Source organism: Postia placenta (assembly GCF_002117355.1).
Source record: "Postia placenta MAD-698-R-SB12 unplaced genomic scaffold POSPLAscaffold_3, whole genome shotgun sequence".
Lineage (NCBI taxonomy): Eukaryota > Fungi > Basidiomycota > Agaricomycetes > Polyporales > Adustoporiaceae > Rhodonia > Rhodonia placenta.
The window spans coordinates 401254-423264 of record NW_020169834.1 but is presented as its reverse complement, the minus strand read 5'-3'; the positions used below and the strand labels follow the sequence as shown (position 1 = coordinate 423264).

Genomic DNA, 22011 nt, shown 5'->3' with positions numbered 1-22011 from the left:
AGCCGAGGCGGCAGAGGATTTGGTGGTCGGGGCGGTGGTAAGTGAATTCTAGGTTAACCATAGACATTGACTTCATTTTTAATAGGCCGTGGAGGACGAGGGGGCGGTTTTGCACCGCGCGATTTCGGTCCACCCGATGAGGTCCTCGGTGAGTTCATAGTGTACGTATGCAGGTCGCATCTGGACTGATTGAATTCAAAAGAAATGGGCTCCTTTGTGCACGCCGTCGAGGACGAGATGCTATGCGCATCCACAATGGCGGAGAAGGTCCCGTACTTCAATGCGCCTATATATCTGCAAAACAAGTCTGTCATAGGGCGGGTCGACGAGATTCTGGGGCCGATCAACGAAGTGTTTTTTTCAGTCAAAATGGAGCAAGGCATGGTCGCTAGCAGCTTCAAAAAGGGGGACAAGGTTTACATTGGAGGAGACAAGCTGCTACCAATTGACCGTTTTCTGCCGAAACCAAAGGCAGCCGGTGGTGCGTGGAGTTTCATTCTAGGACAACGGATTGTTTTGCTGATTGTCTCATTTTAGGTGTTGGAAGTACGTTCTGACAACAAATGCATATCGTTCTTACTGACAAGTTTTTCCCTCATTGCAGAACGCGGTGGACGTGGCGGGCGAGGGGCAGGGGGCTTCCGGGGTCGGGGAGCACCAGGCGGCAGGGGTGGCTTCCAGCGTGGGGGCTTCCGGGGTGGGGCACGGGGAGGCTCACGAGGTGGCTTCGACCGAGGACGAGGCGGATCAAGAGGCGCACCACGGGGGCGGGGCGGTTTCGGCGGTGGGCGTGGTGGGCGCGGTGGTTTCGGTGGCGGTGGCTTCCGAGGTTCATAGGACCTGTATGAGATCTGTATTGGTAGTATTTTCCCGTTCACATATATTCGTGCTTTGCGCTGATTGTCGAGGGGTTAACTCAAGCAAATATTTCTACAACGGGTATCATTGCGAAAGATGGTGAAGCCTGGCAACATTACAGTATCATTGTTTCATGTTCTTCATTTCTTCTGCCACGGTCTGCACTCTCTCGGTACGTTCCAACTGCACGGAAACAGCCTGTGCATGAAACGGATGTCACCAACATTGATCACAGACGAGTAGAATAAGACTTGCCTGCTTGAGCTCTTGGGATATTACATTTAATTGTGAGGCTACTTGATTCACGCTCTCGTAAGTTGCTGCCGGTACTACTAGACATGAATAGGATGCACGGTATGATGCAGCGAATGTACTGACCATTATCTTGGACAGCATCGGTCATTCCTTCGTCCTCTGGCTCTTGAGCAAGTTCAGCATCGACGTCCCTCTGACGCTCCAGAAGGCTCTCCATCAGCGTCTGGACTTCCATAGGTTGGTGCCGACGTTTCTCTGCAATCTCCCGATCCCACTTCAAGCTCTGCTCAGCGAGAGACCAGATGTGCCTATCGAAGCCTTCGTCAAAGGGCTCCTCTTCTGTGTAGAACTGTTAATGAGCAGCACACCAATGATAGGCTTGACAACACCTTGTTCTTCCGTGTCGAGTTCCTCGAAATTGCGACCATTGACCCGGAGGTTCGGCCGTGTCATGTCAAATGTTCTGTCAACAAACTTGAGGAAACGTGAATAAGTCTTTCGGTGTGTCGCAGATTCGAGATATACCTGCTGCAGATGCATAATGAGCACATCTCTCTCAGCTGCTAATCTGCTTCCTCGCAGCTCATCATCCAGCGACGCAAGGGCTGCTTGAGTATAACTGTCTTTGATTCGTAGCCAGTCTTGCAGCGAGTCAACAGAGATGCGAGTCAGATCAGCGTCACGCTGCGTGTCCATTCCAAAGTGATAAAAGGGCGCCTGGTAGTGTGTCGGTCCGTGAATGTGGCGTATGGAGGGAGTCGCGTTCATTTCCAAGTCGCGATCGCGTGTTGGACGCGTATATGGATCACGTGCGACGCGCGAGTGGCCTCGGAAACGACCCTGCCTCTGAGGAAGCACTCTCCAAGACTCACTCGGACTCATTGTCAGCTCTACTGGAGACTGTCTAGATGCATATTAACTGAGTACACTAGGCCCGTATCAAGTTGCTGAGGCGCTAGCTCAACTCACTGTCGTAACGACCGATGGCGGTAGAACGCGAAGGGTCTGCGTACGGACCAACGCAGCGTGATCTTCGCACCATCGCAACATTACCAGAAATCATTTCCTGTATATCTTCCCTTCAGTCGAGGGAGGGAGAGTTGTCCGCCGAGCTCGCGGATACATTGTCTGACCGGGCTGCTATAACCGACTCGCTGTCCTCGCTTCAATCCCTGCTGCCTCACCTGGACAACTTGTGTCTTGAGGCAGAATGCTTCCATGCTACCGCGTCGGCAACTGCAAAGACTGCAGACCATGTTGGAGGCCATGTGCGCCTGTTAGACGAAGAGATGCGCCGAGTACGGGAAGCGGCGGAGAGAGTTGGTCAGGTCATGGAATTGAAGGTTGTATCGGGGTACATGTCGTCGACTTGTATAGCGTTAATCAATATGCGTTTCAGTCAGCTCTTGCTGCGCTGCAGTCTTCAATGATAGAAAAAGACTGGGAAGCCGCGACAAGACATTGTGCCCGTGCAATGTCGCTACCAGCTGAAGTCATCTCCGGACAGTTCGCGGAAACAGCGGTGGTAAGACGACTTTACGTGACATGCTCGCATCGCTCTCAAGGCCTGATGGTAGCCGACCCCAGAAAGTCATTTGCCGCCGGCGCAGACTTTGCAAGCTATACGCGATGAACTATTGGCGATATTTCGGCGCGAGTTCGAGAAGGCGTCACAATCTCGAGATGCTGCCGCAACAAGTCGGTTCTTCAAGCTGTTTCCATCGATTGGTTGGGAGGTGGAGGGCTTGGAAGCCTATGCTGCTTTCGTCGTCGATCTTGTTCGAGTCCGAGCACCAGCCTCTGCGAGAAGTGAGCTTCTCCAGCGCATGCCCTGACTACATATTCGTTGACATGTTGTCCAGCTTCGTCGCCTCTGTACTACATCACTGCATTGACAGCTCTGTTCGAGAGCATTGCTGTCATTGTGGATCAACACCAACCTATTGTGGAGAAATACTACGGCCCAGGCAAGATGACGCGCGTGCTCGAACGTCTGCTTCGCGAAGCAGATCAAGTCGTGCAGGATCTGATAGAGGGCTGGGAGGAGGAAAGAGCGGTCAAGCGCAAGGTCTTCGGTCTATTATAAGTCCCTGCCCCAAGCCATGCTCACTGTGTAACAGGTCGGTGACGCTGCAAGCTCTCAGCCGCATGGTCGGAAACAGACTATGCATATTAGCGATGAAGATGAGGAAGCGCTGGCACCGCGCGAAGTCGACGGGCTCCTGACGGAAATGGTCGGGATGAGCGGCCGGTGGAGCTTATTTCGGAAGTTCATGTATGACCGACTGAAGGTTTGCTTGTTACTACCCGAAGTAGTATATCCCTGAGACCTTTGAACCGCCAGGACGATGAGGGCGATGCAGAAGGCGCAGAGGACTTCCAAACACATGACGCAACTGACTATCCACCAAAGTCAGAGCCTCCTGCCGACGGTTCCATACCTTCGCAAGACGAGCTACAGGCACTCGATAGTTCCGACTCACATGAATTGTTCAAGGACATCCTGATGACATACTATATCCCACTCGAAGTTTGGTATACCCGTGTGATTATAGACAAGGTGAGTACATTCTTGAAATCCCCGTTCGGCGAGCCCATTATCACTTATGAACAGGCCCATCGCTCTTCAAACACTGACGCCTTCCAATCCCCTGCTATAACCACTACGCCGGACGATGTTTTCTACATGTTGAAGCTCGTCATCTCTCGAGTACTATCCTGTGGCTTCGCAACAGCTGTGAAAAAGGCAACTGAACAGCTGCGAGATATTGTCGATCGTGACTACATAGTAGTGATTAAGAAGAAGCTTGATGATGTATATCGAACGGGATCTGCAGGTGGTGTACGTGCTGAAAAGGCGGAACGCGAGAACCGGAAGTCCTTCATCGTAAGTCATGACTCTTTATGAATGACATCGTCCTAATTCTCTTTTGGGTCGGTCGTAGATTCTGCTCAATGACCTTGACGTGTCTGCGACGTACATGGAACGTCTTATGCAAGAATTGGCCGCATCGTCACACATCCACCAATTTTTCCTCCAAAATGAGACAGAGTCCGTGAGAAAGAGCGTCCTATCATTTAACAGCACAGTGTCGAAACTCAAATCAGCCCTTCGGGTGAGTGTCTCTGTCAACATCCGATGTAGGCTCCTATTCATACAATATGGTCATTTCTTGTAATCTGCAAGGCGGGCATCGAGCAACTCTTCAACCAACTCATGCGGCCTAAATTGCGCACATTCATACAGGATGTATACAAAGATGTGTCTTACATCCTCGAAGAGGACAATTACACCACTTCTGATCAACGCGAGACAGTACGGAAACGTTTCGTGAAGGCATGGGAGACTCTTGTCGACGGATACAAGGCATGTTTTCCGTCCCTGGACTTATTCGCGTGCTGACTGTCATCAAGGATGTATTTACCGATAGTAACTATCGCCTCTTCTTCGGACTCGCCCTCGACGTGCTCGTACGGCCATGGGAGCGCTTAGTGGTTACATTTAGATACAACGAGGTATGCCTAGCCGATGTGTTGTGTTCTGCTCGCTGACTTTTGATACAGCTTGGCGCCATACGGTTTGACCAGGACTTACGTTCAATCATGTCTTTCTTGTCCTCTCAAACTGTCTTCGGAGACGTGAGAGAGAAGTTTGTCCGTCTACAGCAGATTTCCACACTGCTGAACTTGGACTCGGTATGTTGACGACTAATACAAACTAGTTCTGCGACTAACATCCAAAACGCTTAGGACGAGGATGTAGAAGAATTCTACAACGGGTCGGGTATCGCATGGCAGTTAAACGACCAGGAAGCTCGGGCCATTGCAGCATTGAGAATTTGAGGCCAGTAGCATCGGTCTAGACTCATGGGCAGCCTATCCTCAAATTCAAGTGCAGGGACTACAGTACAATATTATGCGGGCTGTGTTGTTTATTAGCCATGACATCCACGTGAAGCCAGACGCACTTCGTTAGCTATCTAGCGCCCGACTGCATGCTGACTTTTGTTACCACTCTGTTATATCTCGACTTCAAATACTACATGTCTCTGCCCGACATTGGTGCACGATGCTCACTGCCGTCGTGCAGCGTGCATGACTTCTTGCCTATACGCTGCAAATGTGACAATTTATTCTGTAGAGACCATATAAATCCGGACCTTCACGCTTGTACTGCAAATCAGCCCGTGGCAGCTCCGGACGGGGCGTCTTCAACATTGAAACGCCAACGCTGTGCCGCAGAAGGCTGCCCGAAGCTTAGCCTGGAATCCGCTATATCAGCGGACAACGCTACAGATCCACCGACAGGCAGAACACCTGCCATTTGCCCGGAATGTTCGCGCTCATTTTGTGCATAGTGAGCGAGATTGTTTCGAGCTATCGCCTCACTGACTCTGTTTGGCACAGTCATCGCACCCCCACATCTCACAGCTGTCCAACACGATCCACTGAGTCTGGCAAGAAGAATGCCGCTGCCCATGAACTGCTGGCCAAACATTTCTCATCTTCCAAACCCAGTCCTGTTCGCGCACCTCAAGGTCCCTCCTCCAAGAAGGCTGCAGGCTCGAAACAGGTTGAGCTAATGAGAATGCGTCATCACGCGGAACCGGGCGATCCAAAGGATGCAAAGTCACAAGTGCCGCTTAGCGAGCGGATACATGTGAAGGTCGGTGTAGAACGTGACGGCGCTATCACCTGGAACATGTTCTGGTTCCGCAAGGTGCGTAAATTGATATTGTCTGATTGAATGCGTATCGGACCCATAGACAGACCATCGGTGCTGGTAAGGCGCTAGACCTACTGGCGACGCGACTGCGTTTAACCGGTCCGGTGTGTACCTACATGGACTGTACCGTTCACTATTGACCTTATGCATCCAGTCGTTGGAGCTCGTGAAGGTGGATCCAGAGGCTGCAGATGGCATCGCAATACGCCCCAGCACATTGCTTTCATCCCAACTAGCAGATGGAGACAGACTCATTCTGCGTGTTTAGCAATAGCAGTGTTGGACCATCTGCGAAGTTTCTAAACCGCCTAATAATTGATCACCACCTGAATGAAAGTGTTTACAACATGCTATATGATATAGTGGTATGGGATCCCAGCAACCGAAAGCAAGCCAAGAATGAATGCCGTGAGGATATCATGCTACCAGAGCAGCTAATCTGCGAAGATGGGGCACATTAAGGTATGCAGGCACGTATGTCTCAAGTCCGGAGACCTCCCGAGGCAGGGGTAGTTCGTAAGGTCCGACTTCTTCAGTCTCAGGCGCCAGCAGTAAGTGGTCATTACGGTCGTTAGCAACCACGCGTGAAGCAACCACACGCAGTATCTCAGGTGAGATAGGGTTCTGGTGTGTAATTGAACTCGTGAGATATGAACTATCAGGTATCGAATATGAGCACTTACTTCGTAATCTGCGACATAGTAGTTCGTGCACATTCGTTGAATCTGTGTCGGCGTGAGCATCCAGCAGACGTCGTAGATAATTTCAATATCTGCTGGCGTAGACTACAAAGTGTGTCAGCACTATTGTTACAACAACAGGCGATCTCTCCTTACCTTCTTCAATTGAAGCAACTTGGTGGCTTGCATCAAATGTTCTAATTGAAGAGTACCCTCCGGCATGTCATGCGATTTACACCACTCCTCTATCCGTGTGATGTTGTATTGAATCTGCATGGCTGAATATACGAATCAGCCAAGACGGAATTCTGATCAGCGCAGTGTGATACTCACCTCGTTTCCACGATGAGAAATTCCGCCTCATGAGGAGATCGTTGAAGCTGGTGACACCGATTAGCTTCAGAAGCTCAGTAATCACCTGCTGTACGACGGAATCCTCCATGTAGTAACTCTTGAGACTCTTCCACACCTTGTTCAGCAGGTTGAGAATGTCGTCCATGCTGTACGCGGGGGGAGTGTTTGAGTTGAGCAGCCGGTTGAAAAGTCGTCCGCCTCCGTCAGTTGTAGTGAAGCCGGGCAATGACTGACTCTCGATCAAAGCAGGAATCACCATCTTTGAAAGGCGTTTCTTCGTCTCCAACATCCAAGTGTGGTAGATGTTGTACTCCAAGCTGTCGAGGTCGTGCTTCACGACTGAGACCAAACGCTCATAATCGGTCCATTCGAAAGGCCGGACGGCGTTCTCTTCACCAGGGCCGATACCTTGGAGCATATCGCTTTCAGCCACACAGATGAACGAAAGCATCTCATGGACGTTAGAGAGCCAGAAGATGCCAGGGATAATTGCATCCTCCGCATTGAAAGACTAAGGAAATGGGGCATCAGGGATTGAAGACATCAGGAAAATGATGCTTACCATGACATGTGATTGTATGGTTTGCATAACATTGGCAAGGAACCGTTCGCTCTCAGGTATGAGCCCGTACTTCCACATCTCGTTCGTGATCAAGCTGATGAGATTGGCAGGGAAAAGGATCTCCTTAACAGCTGATGGATTAGTGGTGCTTGGGGCAGGGATCTTAAGACCGCGGATGAGTCCATCGAGAACATCTTCGTCGAGACGCTTGATGTCTTGCATCAACCGTATCTTCTCTTCCGCAGGGTCGTACATGTCGGAAATGCCGCTGGGTGCGCGGAAGCGTGGTAGGCCATCTTCGCCATTGTATGCAACGGAGACGGCGCGAGGGTTTGACGCTTGACTGCGCTTCGCCATGATCATCAGCTCGTCTGCAGACGTGCGGTTTTCCACAGGACTGATGGCATAGATACCTGCCGAACTATGTCTGCGCTGGTGGGCGCGGGCTGCAGCCGCAGCCCCATTACCATTAGCGGCACCATTAGCAGCGGGAACATCGCCTAGTCGTAGGCCCGTGGCGAATGTAGGGGAGGTAGGCTCTGCTCGAGTACCACGAGTCAACACGTTCAGTGCATTAGCGCGGTTGAGCTGTTCTCGGAGGTTGCTGACTTCATTCTTGAGCGTAAGGATTATAGAATTATCGTCAGGGTTTCGAATTGGGGCGTCCTCAATAGCCTTTTGTTGTGCTTCCAGCCGAGCGGCCTGTTCGGCAAGCGCATCAGTGAGTTTCTGAACAGCCTCTTCCTTCTCGGCTGCTTTCGCAAGAGCTTCCTCCAATCGTTTCTCCACATCCGCTTTCGCGGCCAAGAGCTCGTCTCTGCGGCTGAGCTCCTGTTGTGCGGTCTGCAGCTCAGACTGGAAGCCCTTTGCACGACCGTCAGAATCTTCATATTTCGAGACGACTTGTTGGAGCTGGAGCTCGATATCTGCTAGTTTAGCCTGCAGCTCCTTCTTCTCTTCAGTGCGCCTCTGCAGATTCTGCGTTAATTCGACGACCTTATTCTCCAGTCGGTACGAGATCTCCTTGAACTTGGATACTGATCGCGCCTCGGCTTTGAGAGCTTTCAATTCCTTCCGAGCCAGACGCCGACGGATGCAGGACTGAATATAGATCACACGCTGGACATCAATGCGGTATAATCGTCGGAAAAGTCTAGAGTTGTTTGTGAGCAGTCATCTCGGGAATAATTGAATGAGTTGGCTTACATTCCCCGGCACAGACGCTGGAGGAGTACCACAGCGAATGTTGTGCGGTGATGCGCGAACTTCCCTCGAGCTTGTGCTCCTCGTGCGGCTGGACACGTTCAGAGCTTCAGAGGCGTCATAAAGCAGTGAAATATGCCACTTACCACTCTGGAAGCAGATGATGCCGCGCCGGACGGAAAAGAACTTCTGTCGTTGGAGGAACTGCCGAACACCAGATTGCAGACGAATCGCAGCCACCTCGCGACGAATGGAGTTGGCCAGTCTTCGAGCGAGGATACCACGCCACCACGTCTGGATCTTGATTGTCGCTCGCCGCAGCTCCTTGTAGCGTTTCACCGCCATGCGTCTCCGCATGTTCTTTTGTACGATGGTGACCAATGCGTTCAATCTTGCCGAGCGAAGTGATTCCAAGGCCGCAAGCATACCAGCACGGAAGAAAATCTTTGTTAGACCTTCCTGGTATTTATCTGGGTCGTTGATAGTACGTTCAAGGATGAGGGAGCATAATGGCTTGAGTTCGAGATTTGCAGTCATCGGACCCCATTCTGAGGAGTGAACCAACATGTAGTATCTACGAAGAAGTTTCTGTTCAGCAAATCTGCGTCGAGTGGATCAAATGTTGCTTACCGCTCCGCAAATTCCTCGTAAATCCATCTCGAAGGATAGCCGGCACAGCTGATGCGAATAGTCTCCAGAACACCACAAGCGCGCAACTGGCCCAAGACCTGCTGAGGCGTAAACTCCCATGCCTTCTTTTGCTCGTTAGGCTTTATGCACCGGATGTAGTGGACATTGGTGACGTGCAGAGTTTCCATGAGGTTTACCAAAGACGCCTTGAAGATGGATGCCTGGGTAGGCTTGCGGACGACGCCTCCTGGTCTTTTTGGACCAGATGAAGCGGCCGATGCGATGATGGATTGACGGCCAGGGTCAGGGATTACAGAAGAGCGGCGTGAAGATCCACTCGCATTGTCAGACGGTGTCGGCGAGCTTGGCGGAGCAGCATCAGGTGCCTTCGTCGCGGCGAATGCGGCATCTAGAACCTCCTTCAAGAAGGCGTTCTTCGTTCCCATGAGGAGAGCCATGTGTTCATCCGGCACAGTATCCCTATTCTTCTCGAGGAAGCCCTCAGCCTCGTATGTTACGTCCAGAGCATAATGCGCAATAGTGAACGCCGAATTGCCGAATCGTGGTTTCTTGAAGACCTTCGCATTCTCGGGCTTGCCTAGTTGCGTATGGAGTTTCTGCAGGAACGATGCGTCGGTGCCGGATGGTAGGCGAGATTCTTCATCTAGCAAGGCCATGACACCCAGCTTACCCTCGATGACGTCGATGCATGGCTGGTTATCGGAGAACTCAATGAATGTCCAGTTGATCTTCTCGCGAACATACTCCTCCTGTTCGAGCTTGAAGACATGCGCGTTGAACTGAAAGCAAGTTAGTAAAATGGTCAAGGGATGATTTTACTTGACACACCTCCTGTTGCAACTTCTCATTGGCGTAATTGATACTGAATTGTTCGAAAGAGTTCTATAAAATTGATTTATGTCAGACTAGTATTTGCGCAAATGAATGGAATCGGCTGGCCTTCTTGAAGTGCTCGAAACCATAGATATCCAGCACACCGATGAACATTTCAGCGCGGCTCGCAGCCTCTCCACCTTCGCCAGCGAGAGACTCATTGACAATAGCCACAAGCCACTCGAAGAGACAAGCATAGACGAATTTCGCAACACTATCTCGGACGACGGTAGCTTGCGCTGCATTGAGCGACGAAACAATTTTCTCCGAGCGGGTAGTGATCTGCTTCTTAACCGTCCACTTCTTGAAGTCAGCCAACGGGACACCAAGGAACCTCGTCGAAAGTTGCAGTGCAGGATCCGCATCGTCAATAATGGCATCGTTCCGCATCTGGGTGACCTTGATGTTGCCCAGGTGCAGCAATGCGGACAACAGCTTGAAGACAGCCCATTGCTTCTCCACGCTGATACCAATGGTCGACAACGCAGTCTGCGTTTGCCGGAACTCGTCAGCATCGTCTACACCGGGGATAGGTGTTGACTGAGGGCCACCCTGGCAGAGATACTGGAATTTCGAAACATCCGTGTCAAGGCCAAGGTCTTTTCGTTCCTTCAAGGGGACGCCAGCGCACAGTTGGTAGAAAATGTGGTAGTTACGTTCGGTGAGTGGCTGGAAAACCACTCGCGAGCGTTCAAGAAGATAGGTTCTGATCCGAGCACCGACAATCTCTTGGTTTCCGTCGAAGAGAATCTGCGACAAGTAGGTTCAACACAGCCCTATAACTCTATTCGGGAACAGCTCACCTGGATATATTTACCGAATCTAGAAGAGTTGTCGTTTCGTGTCGTTTTCGCGTTACCGAAGGCTTCAAGAACGGGGTTTGTCGCAAGAATCTGGCGTTCGACCTCACTTGACTCATCGAGAGAGGACTTTGTCTTCCCTCTTGACTTGGCACCAGGAGGATTCACCGATGCGAGGTAACGCATGATGAATTTCGCCTAATATAGTCTAGACATCAGAGCATGTCCTGAAGACTATGTCTATACTCACAGATTCGGTCTTTCCTGCACCACTTGTATGCCCTCAGCACGGCAGCACGGTAAGGCACGATGTCATAGGAACACACCTTTCACCGGAAACAATGATGGTCTGGCCCGTACCGTCTCTACTCATGGCCGTGTACGCATCCTCAGCAATGGCGAACAAGTGTGGCTCGAGCTCTCCTCTACGGCGACCATTATACGCTTGAATGATCTCAGGTCCATAGAGGGTGACGCGTTGGAAGGGGTTCATGGCAATCAAGACGATACCACTGTAGGTATAGATGCTATGCTGGGCATAACGGTTTCTAATGGTATGCAGTACTAGGCGCAGTCAGCACTGAGGGGGACCTTCTGACCGACTTGAGCTCACCTGAGGGTTCATTGAGATGCGAAAGTGTTGCCAAATCGTCAGCAGTCTCCAGTAAAGGTGGATTTCGAAGTGGAGGTAGATCGTCCTTGCCATTCCGAATGTCTTGGACAGTCGTGTCAATAGTAATTTCCTGTGCGCTGAGCGTCAGAGCAAAGGCAGGCGGACACGGTATGACCAGACACCGACTTTACCGCGTTCGTCCACGAATATGAGTTTCACCGCGTCGTCGGGGTTCCTGACCACAGACGTGACTTCTGCTGATATCCATCCCTGCTCCTTGTCGGCGAACCATACCCTGGTTCCCTTGCTGTAAATGTTCTCGGCCATGGGGCCAGGATGATGCAGCAAGTCAAGCTGTACGCTCGCAGCCCTCGATCAGTTCCCAAAACGACTGTCCATCCTTCCACGTGACCTCGCAAAGGGATATATTTCGGACCCGTTCAGCATCGGTATATATTGTACAACTTCATCATTACATGTATCGAGTCCGTCACAAGCCTTGCCAGGTGAAACTCCGCTTCAGCTCAAACGATCCCTCCAGCACCATCTCCATGCTGTTTTTACCGATGTACACGCCGTACTTCCCTGCCTCAGCTCTCCATGCGTGCTCCCTAGGATCCCAGAAGGACAGTGCGTATTTGTTCAATCGCACTTGCACGGTCTGTGAGCCTTCGGGAGCGACGTCGCGGGCTTTTGTGAACCCGCGCAATTGGAAGTGTGGACTTGTTATACCACAGTCCGGGAGCGACACGTACACCTGTACAACCTCAGAGCCGACACGCTCGCCGACGTTGCTGACCTTGACAGATATTTCAAGGGAGACATCAGCGTCGTGGGACGATGGACCAGTAATCGAAAGATCTGAATACGCGAACGAGGTATACGACAGACCAAAGCTAGACCACCCTGTCAGGTTGCAGTCTCGGGCGGAGAGAGATGATTGTACCCACCCGAAAGGAAACAAGGGGGCGATGCCCTTTGCTTGATAGAATTTGTATCCAACGAACAGATCTTCGCGGTAATGAATCTTGCCATGCTCGCTCCGCGTGCCCAGCCATGCTGGTATATCCTCTTCACGTACAGGGAGTGTCAGAGAAAGACGACCGCTCGGGTTGATGTTGGCATAGACGACGTCAGCAAGGGCATTGCCAACTTCGTTCCCCGAATACCAGGCTTGTATAATGCCGTTCACATCCTTGACCCATGGCATAGACACCGCGGACCCCTACAATCCAATGCTAGATTTAGTGGGAAAGTGTCTTGAACAACATTGATAACTTACCGCCTGCACACACACAACAGTGTTCGAGTTAGCTTTGGCAACGCGTGCTATCAACTCATTCGTGCGCAAAGGCATATCGAGCGTCTGCCTATCGAACCCCTCGCTCTCCCAGTCCGGCGAGAGTCCGGCAACGACCACAACGACATCCGAGGAAGCGGCGAGCTTCACTGCTGCCTCTATTGCTTGGTCTGGATCGATCTTCTCCCGGCCCCCAAACCGCTACGCACAATATATTTATCTCAGTTGAAGAGCATTATCAGAGTCAAGTGACACCTACCACGCCTCGCATCAGCGCGGGCTGCGACCGGTCGGCCTCGGGGCCTTCAGGAGCTTTTGTGTTCGTGTACTCGACCATGATTTCAATCGACTGTCCGGCGACCAAGTCGAGAGTGCCCATTTCTTCCACAGTACCTTGTCTGAGGCCAAGCCTAGTGAGCGACGAACTCTTCTCAGACATAATAGTCCCTTACCCGTAGAAGAATTCGCCAGGCCTCTGTTTCGTCCAGTTATCGATTACAAGCTCATCATTGGCAAACATTCTCGCGCGCCCGGCGACCGTAAGTCCAAACTCATAAGTCGTCGTCTTGTCCATCGTGAGTAGCCCTCGCAGTTTGATGGTCCATTCTGGCGAGAGACCCGCGGGCAAGAAGTCGTTCAGCCTGATGCGAGTGTCTGTCAAGCGATACTCTGCTACAGGTGCTCCCAAGGCTTTGCCAGAGGAGTCGCTATTGTAGAACGTGCACGTCCACCCAGGCTCTCCAGAGGTGGTTTTCAGGTATCGTTCGAGGGTTGGAGTATACTTATGTGCTGCATGGCGGAGCGAGCGTCAGCAAATTCATACATCGACCAGGAGGCCACTGACCATAGCAGCCAACCTCGTAATCAAACTCCAGCCCTGCTGGCGCATTCGCCAACAGGCCCTCATATGGGCTTACGACATAGCTTGCCTTCAAAGCGGCAGAACCTCCCCCCGAAATGACCCTCTCTTTCATGTTCGGTCCAATGAGCGCGACCTTTGTTGTCTTTCCCTGGACGGCTTGGATGGGTAGCACATTTTGTTCGTTGCGCAGAACAACCATGCCCTCGGCAGCGAGTCGCCGGCAGAATTGACGTCCCTGCGGAGTGTCTCTTGTACGCTCCTCCCCATCGCCATATACGATCTCTGGGTGTCGGCGCGCCTGACGCTGGATAAATTCAAGCATTGCGCCGACGCGCTTGTCTAATGTGGAAGTCAGGACCTTCTGTGATGACAGCATATGATTGACAAGAAGTGGAGTGCGCCAGCGAGGCGGTCCAGGCATTTCAAGATCCATTCCAGCGTTGATGGCAAGATCAACACTGTATGTCCCATACCTACACTCCCGATTGTCAGACCACAGAAAATCAGACTGAACGAATCATCACGCACCAGTCACTCATGACAATGCCATCAAACCCCCATTCCTTCCGCAAGATATCTTGGATCAGGATAGGATTTTCTGAACAATGTACGCCACCAATACGCCCGTAGCTGAGAAACGACGCCATGCTTTAGCGCATGATAGGATAAACCAGCGATTGAGAAGTCACTGACGAAGTCATGAACGACCATGGATGTGCATCTCTCTGCGCCAGCATGAACCTTCGCCATGTTCAATCAGTGTGATCAACCCTACCAATGCTTGTGGGTACATACGGGTAGAGATACACCTCACGAAGCGCACGATCAGAGACCACGGAATCGGCGGCCGTGCGTTCATGCTCCTGATCGTTGGCGACGAAATGCTTGATTGTAGACGCTACGCCTTCCGATTGGAGACCGTTTACGTATGCCGCGGCGAGAGTCCCTTGGGGCAGGTAAGCGAACGATGCAGGGCTCCTGCACACGGGGAACATACCCGACAGATGGGGATCTTCGGAGAAGGACTCAAACGCGCGTCCACCCAGGGGATTGCGCTGTATGTTACAGGTAGGCGCAAGAAGAATGACCGAAGATTTGATCTTTGCTTCTTCTGCCAGGAACACGCCGACCTGATGGATCAAATCGGGGTCGAAGGTGGACGCCATGGAGGTAGCACACTACGCGCTTTTTAGACAACCGCATTGCACAACATATGACATCCCGCACCGGAAGACATTGTGCTGGCGTCGAGACGAAGTGGGACGAGCCTCTGACGCCCTGCAAGCGTTCATAAGCAGATAATATTGAGTCTGGTAGAATATCACGTACGTTGGGTCCGTCGCTCATGCGGATGGCAGGTATTTCAAGGCGTTCCACGGCATTAGTATTCCACCAGTTGGGGGCCCCAAGGAGAGATATCTTTTCGTCTGTTGTGAGTTTCTTCAGTAGGTCTGGAATAGAGGACTGGAGGAAAGAGCGCGACATGGTAGTAGAGTAACGGACCTACACGGTTCTCAAAGACTGACTATATATCACTGGTATTCAAGAATGCATGGGTCAGTATGGGCGGGGAAACTTCGTTTCCGACAAAAGACCGGGGGTCGGAGAGGCGGGTGCTAGAGGCGGGTGCGGGAGGCGCGCATGGTCAGTCGACACCTTCAGCTCCCGGCGGCAACCCACAACCTGTTTCTCTCAGCTGCTTTCAATGACAGACGGAATCTCGGATGTTCCAACCAACCTCGCCGTCCCAAAAACAGCCGCTACGCTCACTGTCCGCGTCATTAAATCGTTTGAGTTCCGCACCGAGCGCAGCCTTGTCCTGCGCAACATAAACCTCGAAAAGACTACTGTCGGCGAGCTCAAAGCCATCGCACGGCAAGGTACTATGCATCGCCTTCTTGATCCCGCCTTCCACTGCGAATCATCCATGTGCTGCAGCTGTACAAACGCAGCCAGGATGGAAGCCCTATCGTAATGTCGTACTCGGTAAGACCAGTCTCGATCCGTCCTTCTCGCATATACCGAACATCTGCAGATACCCTCAAACTATACACGAAGGCCCACGGTGCCAAGGTGAGTCTCGCCTGCCTCGTCGTTGATCTAATTTGACGGTGTACATTTAGACAACCAACTTAATAATAAATCTCGACAACGAGGATTGGATTCTGGGCGAGGACTCCAAGACTCTTGCTGAGTACGGTTTCGGTAACTATTCTTCACTCTTGTATAATGGCGAGTGAGGCTAGCATATAAGGCACTCAGTCAGCACCTTGCCATCTGCGCGATGATCTGCCATGTAATACATGCTCATGCCGCAATTGTCCGCAGAAAATGAAACAGAGGTCAGCTTTTTCAATTATGAGCTCTATAAACAATTTCAAGCACATCCAGAGGTGTGTTTCTCTTCTGTTGTTCTTAGCTATACCTCATATTGCACCCAGACAAAGTGGGAAAGCTAGGTCTTTTGCTTGAAATAAATCTTGATCGTGGCACAGGTGGTACAAGGGTGTTGTTGCAGAAGTGAAACAGATATAAGACTGATACTATACCGTTGTAAAAACCTGTTAATCATAGTTTCGAATGGGCTCATCTTGCCTCATTTTCAGCTTACGTTCCTTGACCGACTTGATTCCAGAGACCAGTCATAAAGGCAAGGTCAAGGCTGTACAGGAACTGCGGGTTTTATTGATTTACGCTTGTCTCGAATAGACCCAGCTTTGCAAACATATTTTCAGCCCGTAGACCGCTCTACACGTCAAGATATGCCGTAGATCTACAGTTGCTCGCAAGTAACCTAGAGCGGTCAATGTGGCCAGTTTTTTGACCGCTCTACATCTGCAATCGGCAGGTCAATCTGCTTAACGTTGATCGTGTCTCATCTTCGGCCATTTGTGTGTCCAAGCTATGCAGCTAAAAAGAACAGCTACAGCAGAACTGATCTAAGATTCTGCCTCCATCAACGCACTCGCATCGAGAATGCCAAACCTGCGTACGGTGACGGACGATAGGATAGCGTCATATGAGGCGTTTGCAATGAACGAGGGGCTTTCGTCGGGGAGCTGATCAGACGCATCTCGCAATCGAGATGTATAAAATTATAATAGTGTAGCGGAATCAAACATAGGTTTAGGCTACAGATCGTACTGACCTTCCCAATGATGCCAAGCAGCGAAAGGTAAATCTCACAGGCTTATAATAGCGTTGAGACCCTCTAGGGCATGTCGGATCTTCGGAGCAGATATCTTTCTAAGTCTGTCGAAGCATGCTCACTTGAATTCCTTGCTCGCAGACACTTGCAGATTTTGTGATTTCTACGGCTGCGCCGGAGCACATTACACCGATGACAGCGAGAGAAGGGCTGGGCGTTCCATACTCAAGATTGCGCGCTGCTCGGACTTGCGCACGCGTGAGGCTGGCGCCCGATGGTGTTCGGGTCCTGCGAGCGGCCTCCGAATGCCGTTTCTGCTTGCTTTACGTATCGCAGACCGAGCAGTAGGTGTAGACGGCGACGAGACGAGTCGCATGGCACAGCTGAGAGGTATGTAAGAGGACCAAGATGATTGCAGGACTTCGGAGCTGATAAGCCACTCCGGGAGTGTGGCTGAAGAGGGTGGAGCGCGACACGGCGGCGGCCCCACCTTCTGTGATCGCCAGCGGTCGCCACGACGATGGGGGCGTCCTTCGCTCATATCCGAGCCGCGGTCCCACATCGCAGTCTGGCGGTGCATCTAGCGCGACGCATGGCTCGCCTACGGTTTCCCCTCCGGCCTTTTATCCTGGCCACCACTACGCTCGTTTACTTTCTTCCTGCCCTCCCGCGCACTTTGGCTGCTCGTTGGAACCTCCCCGGTGTGAGCCGGACCGCCGCCAGCAGCCCATCTTGCTCGTCTGCGCCCCAGGATGTCTTTTAACCGACAATTCCTGGAAGCCTCTCCGCTCTCCACCAGTCCGCCTGCCTCGCCCTGGCGCGCGCGAGCTGAAGTCCTGCGCCGCCGGCCGCTCCGCTTTCGCCAGATCGCCTTCGTCATCGCGTCTGTCACGTTCCTCTGCTCTTTTGTCTTTCTCTCGCGCTATCGTGCCGACGACCGCCGCGTATGGATATCCCTGGAGGACGAGTACCCGTCGGACCTGCAGGTTGTTGACACCGGCGGTCTGGCTGCACACGGCGGACAAAGGCTTCCTCCACAACACCAACACGCACATGTACCCGCGCTCGCGCCCCAAGTCCCGGTCCCAGATACCCTACATCAGGACGATACCCACGTGAAGGAACCTCCAAAACCTCCAGAGGCAGTCGTGTTCTCTCTCATCATGTTCTCGGAGGACTCAGCAGTTGAGGGTGCTATGCTCATGAAGGTATGTGATCGCATGTTCCCCCCGTTCGAAAGAACATTCCGCCCACGGTCGGGGCTTCGAGGGTGACGTGGGTTGATGGATCGATGGAGAATGCACCTGCAAAGCGCTCGTCTGTCAAACTGTAACTAAAGTAAGGGGCGAAATCCCTGTGGACAAGTTTCGCCAACTACTAGGCGAAAATAGCAGCTGCTATCCTGGCCAAATAATGGGTCCGAACCTCTCAGCCATTCCAACTATGGCATTATGCGTAGTATTGGATACATCGTTGCGTATCCGGGAGCCCCTTGTAGGCCTAGGAAATCGCTGCACGGGCTGTATGCACATGTTCTTCGAAGCCCAATCAATGGCGAACGCCTAGGGTGACCACTTGGTGGTATGCTTGCGAACTCCTCCAAGTTTTGGCCATCTTCTGTGGCAAAAATCGACCCTTGTTCTCAACACTGGCTGTGATCTTTGGTCGTGCCTGAGATGGGTATAAATAACTTCATGAGGTGTTCGACGGCATGTGGGATGTCCGTGTGCCCTGTCATGCAAGCTGTGTTATGAGCCACTGGCATTGTTGACAGTCATGCTGGTGGTCGAGTAAACATTTCTGTTTCTGCCTTCGAGCCCAAATTGCCTGTATCGCACGAAGTTGCTGATTGTTACGAATAAAGGATTTCTCTTGATGGTCAATCGGCACATAGTGCGCCTTGCCGACTGCTTTCACTTTCACTTTCCAATTCTCGTTCTCCGGACAAATGTCGTTTTCTTGATGCTGATGTCGACTGCAGTCTATACTTATGTATACGTCTATGCCTGTTGAGTTCCACATCGTCTGTGACGAGGCCGCGCAAGCATACCTCGAAAATCGCGTCCGCCTAATAACACGTCCCGCGCACGACATCCTCGTCCGCTTCTACCTGCTTTCATGGCAAAGCATGGCTGACCGCATCGACCGCGAGGGCACGATCATGACCGACCACTCCGCCGGCGTCCGTAAGTCCCCGCGTCCCCCAGTGTGTCGCGCGCTGACACCAGCGGCCCCCAGCCGGCCTCATGAAGCTCTTCATCCACGAGATCCTCCCCCCGTCCGTCCCGCGCGCCATCTTCATCGACACCGACGCGCTCTTCATCTCGGACCCCGCGCTGCTCTGGGACCGCTTCGCGCAGCTCGCGCCCGGCGCCGCGATCGCGATCCCGACGCACCCCGAGATGAGCGCGGCGGAGTGGCACCACGCGAACCGCATCTGCTCGTGCATCATGCTGCTCGACCTCGCGCGCCTCCGCGCGCTGCGCCTCATGGACTCGCGCGTGTACCGCGCGCACGGCGGCGTGCGCGCGCTCGGCCCGCAGGCGTTCCGCGCGATGTACGGGCCCCCCGGGCCCAGCGGCCGCTTCGAGGACGTCAAGCTCGGCGACCAGGGCTACTGGTACGCGCTCGTGAGCCACCGGCCGGACCTCACGGAGCACCTGGGCTTCGAGTGGGAGGTGTCGAGCTGCCTGCTGGACATGTACCTCACGGGCCTGGGCGACGACGCGCGCGGCGTGGAGGACGAGCAGCGCGGGCAGGTGCACACGGTCAGCACGCCGCAGGAGGGCGAGGCGGTCCTGCCGAAAATGCTCCACTTGTAAGTGCACGCCTTGCGCGCGGACGCCCTAGTGCTGACGACGGGCCCTCGCAGCAACTGCCTCGACGGCACGCCGCACTACTTTGAGTGGGAGGGCTGGGCGGATCCCGAGAACAGCCTGACGAAGCGATGGTGGCCCGCGGTGCAGTACCACATCGGGTACAAGTGGATATGGCTGAATGCACACCGTGCGAAGGGCACGCTCCGGATAGAGGTCGAGCGGGACGTCAAGTTCGCAGACGAGCTCCTGGAGCAGGAACTGATGGAGTCTCGGGCGGACGAACAGAGCTGAATGTCAGTGGGCACGCGGGGTGGGATGTTCCCTGTTCAACGTGTGTATCATTAGATCTAGATAGTGGTGTTATATTGGTTGCTTATCTACACCGTAATACTTAATTGCACATATAACGTCTGTTGTTTTGGAAGGAGTCGCGGAGGTGGGTGTCGCCACAGTGGCCGTCTTCGGCAAACGCCGCAACTCGCCACAGTTGTTCAAAGACGGTTCGAGTATCCGCCACAGTACGCGACTCCTTGCATTGACCGTCATACACTCTTAGGACATGACTCCTTCTCTGTCTATAAGTCGGTGAGTCTATGTCTCATGATCATGGGTATACGCAACGGGCTCATAGAGCCAACTAGTGCAACAAATAAACCGACGACAGGGACTATCGGACGTTCCCTTTTGACACTCAACGACGATGTTCTCCTGGCTATTGTCTCATTTCTCTCGAAAAAGGACGCCCTGGAGCTGTCACGCACGGCGCGGGGCATTCATAGCATCGCCATGCGCCAGGTTCTTTCAGCAGTCAACTTTAGTAGCTACGATCAACTCTTGCGCTTCCACGCGCATATGCTCAAGATAGTGCCTACTCATTCCTTGCGGTGGGTCCGGACACTCAAATTTACAGTCTGCGTACTGCCGGCTTGCCGCACGAGCCGTATGCATTTGTTCTCCTGTGTGGCGGATATTCTCGAGCAGACAGCGAATCTACGGATCCTCGAGCTTCCGCCAGACGAAGAGCTCTTAGATCAACAACCTCGCATTGGACCCAGAGTGGCATCTCTCTCCAGCCTGTCTGAGCTGTCGTTGGGCCGGCTGACCCATCACGCACTTTCAATGCTGGGCCAGGTAACTTCCAAGCTCAGGAAGCTTTCCATGTCAGTGCCACGTTATTTGGATCCCATGGATGTCTTCGAGGTTTTGAAACGCCTGAGCAACCTTCATACACTAGAGATCAGCGACACCACTCTTTGGGGGGAGGGACGGAGGCCAAGATCACAAAGCAGCCGAATTCCCGTCCTACCGTCTATAAAAAGGCTTGACATCCACCACTGTCGAGATGTCCACGGACTGGCGCGTAAATTCCCGAATGTACGGGAGTTATACATGTCTTGCTGCCGCACATCTTATCGAGTCGGTGAAGAAGACACATGGTGGCCTACTCTCGATTACTTGTGTATTGACCCCGATAGCCCATGGCCGACCCTGTGCCAAGTTCACCACTTGCGCATGCGTTCATTCCTTGATGAATCGTGCATGCCGAGAATACAGAGGCTGTCACCCGTCCAGCTCTCGTTCAACATAGGGACGCGCAAGCCCTCGGGCTGGGAAATGTTACTTGGCAACTTACCGAGGCTCCGTGTTCTTGAAGTGAAATTGATAGGTTTATGCTTGAAACATCGGGGGAAAGGGACACTCATTCAATGGACGGTGTGTCATACCTGTGTTTGTGATAACAATCTCTGACCCGTAAATGTTCCAGGAGAATATGTTATGTCTCCTGCCAGCTCATATCGCCTGCCTGAAGATCCAGGAGTATATGGTCTATTCTGTGGATGAGACGTCATTGCAGATCGCCATGGATCCAGAGATATCGCATTCGTTACCCCAGCTCGTCGCCAAAAGCACCCCGTCTATAGAGCTGTTTGCAGTCGGCCTTGCCGATTGTCGGCCGAATCCAGATCTGACGCATTGGACGCGGATCCGTGTGAACGGGGACAATCAGCGGGTCGTAGAAGCCATCGATCCCATCACGGGTGAGGAATCACTCTCACGGATCAGTTCTCGTTTTCACGAGAGTGTGACAAGCATGGGATGAGTCCGTAAGTTGTGCGCGGCGACGTCATGCTCATAATTCTGACCATCATGTAAATAGTCAAACACGAACGTCGTAATTCGTTTGCAACAAGCAGCAGGTAGGCCTCGATGCTCTGTTTGTGCAGAGCCCCTAGTCAAGTGAATATTAGTGATTATCATTTATGTTCGTATCCTTCAATGCCGACATTGTACACTCTAGAGCGTACG

At 52.5% G+C, this 22011-nt stretch overlaps 7 protein-coding genes across 7 annotated transcripts; 4 read left to right on the top strand and 3 right to left on the bottom strand.

Annotated features, from left to right (window-relative positions):
* Positions 1 to 87: 87 nt before the first annotated feature.
* Positions 88 to 537, top strand: POSPLADRAFT_1134358 (hypothetical protein; the record flags this gene model as incomplete). Its single annotated transcript, XM_024484465.1, has 2 exons — positions 88 to 148; positions 203 to 537. Coding segments are annotated over 2 exons (396 nt in total), but the record flags the coding sequence as incomplete, so codon positions are not given.
* An 820-nt stretch (positions 538 to 1357) lies between these two features.
* POSPLADRAFT_1120932 (hypothetical protein) lies at positions 1358 to 1809 on the bottom strand (the record flags this gene model as incomplete). The annotated part of the gene is made up of 3 exons (XM_024483514.1): positions 1358 to 1447; positions 1498 to 1587; positions 1639 to 1809. Coding segments are annotated over 3 exons (351 nt in total), but the record flags the coding sequence as incomplete, so codon positions are not given.
* Positions 1810 to 2096: 287 nt separating this feature from the next.
* POSPLADRAFT_1044177 (hypothetical protein) lies at positions 2097 to 4956 on the top strand (the record flags this gene model as incomplete). The annotated part of the gene is made up of 12 exons (XM_024478484.1): positions 2097 to 2456; positions 2513 to 2638; positions 2691 to 2922; positions 2976 to 3188; positions 3298 to 3404; positions 3458 to 3673; positions 3728 to 4000; positions 4059 to 4229; positions 4301 to 4465; positions 4528 to 4629; positions 4678 to 4809; positions 4864 to 4956. 12 exons carry the CDS (start codon positions 2097 to 2099, stop codon positions 4954 to 4956), a joined length of 2190 nt encoding a protein of 729 aa, XP_024341494.1.
* Positions 4957 to 6141: 1185 nt separating this feature from the next.
* POSPLADRAFT_1064885 (hypothetical protein) lies at positions 6142 to 11902 on the bottom strand (the record flags this gene model as incomplete). The annotated part of the gene is made up of 14 exons (XM_024481868.1): positions 6142 to 6463; positions 6523 to 6624; positions 6676 to 6797; positions 6853 to 7384; positions 7436 to 8588; positions 8642 to 8729; positions 8785 to 9212; positions 9269 to 10068; positions 10118 to 10171; positions 10229 to 10912; positions 10966 to 11160; positions 11303 to 11526; positions 11576 to 11705; positions 11762 to 11902. 14 exons carry the CDS (start codon positions 11900 to 11902, stop codon positions 6257 to 6259), a joined length of 4860 nt encoding a protein of 1619 aa, XP_024341493.1. The 3' UTR covers positions 6142 to 6256.
* Positions 11903 to 12065: 163 nt separating this feature from the next.
* On the bottom strand, positions 12066 to 15222 carry POSPLADRAFT_1044175 (glycoside hydrolase family 3 protein; the record flags this gene model as incomplete). The annotated part of the gene is made up of 12 exons (XM_024478483.1): positions 12066 to 12471; positions 12526 to 12800; positions 12858 to 13076; positions 13135 to 13273; positions 13328 to 13664; positions 13720 to 14210; positions 14266 to 14367; positions 14431 to 14478; positions 14533 to 14683; positions 14735 to 14915; positions 14965 to 15015; positions 15067 to 15222. 12 exons carry the CDS (start codon positions 15220 to 15222, stop codon positions 12066 to 12068), a joined length of 2556 nt encoding a protein of 851 aa, XP_024341492.1.
* A 220-nt stretch (positions 15223 to 15442) lies between these two features.
* Positions 15443 to 16196, top strand: POSPLADRAFT_1044174 (hypothetical protein; the record flags this gene model as incomplete). Its single annotated transcript, XM_024478482.1, has 6 exons — positions 15443 to 15617; positions 15676 to 15723; positions 15773 to 15810; positions 15861 to 15942; positions 16066 to 16130; positions 16179 to 16196. The coding sequence occupies 6 exons, from the start codon at positions 15443 to 15445 to the stop codon at positions 16194 to 16196; spliced, it is 426 nt and encodes a 141-aa protein (XP_024341491.1).
* A 1441-nt stretch (positions 16197 to 17637) lies between these two features.
* On the top strand, positions 17638 to 20108 carry POSPLADRAFT_1073155 (glycosyltransferase family 8 protein; the record flags this gene model as incomplete). Its single annotated transcript, XM_024482572.1, has 4 exons — positions 17638 to 18093; positions 18867 to 19071; positions 19124 to 19703; positions 19758 to 20108. 4 exons carry the CDS (start codon positions 17638 to 17640, stop codon positions 19993 to 19995), a joined length of 1479 nt encoding a protein of 492 aa, XP_024341490.1. The 3' UTR covers positions 19996 to 20108.
* Between the last annotated feature and the right edge of the window lie 1903 nt (positions 20109 to 22011).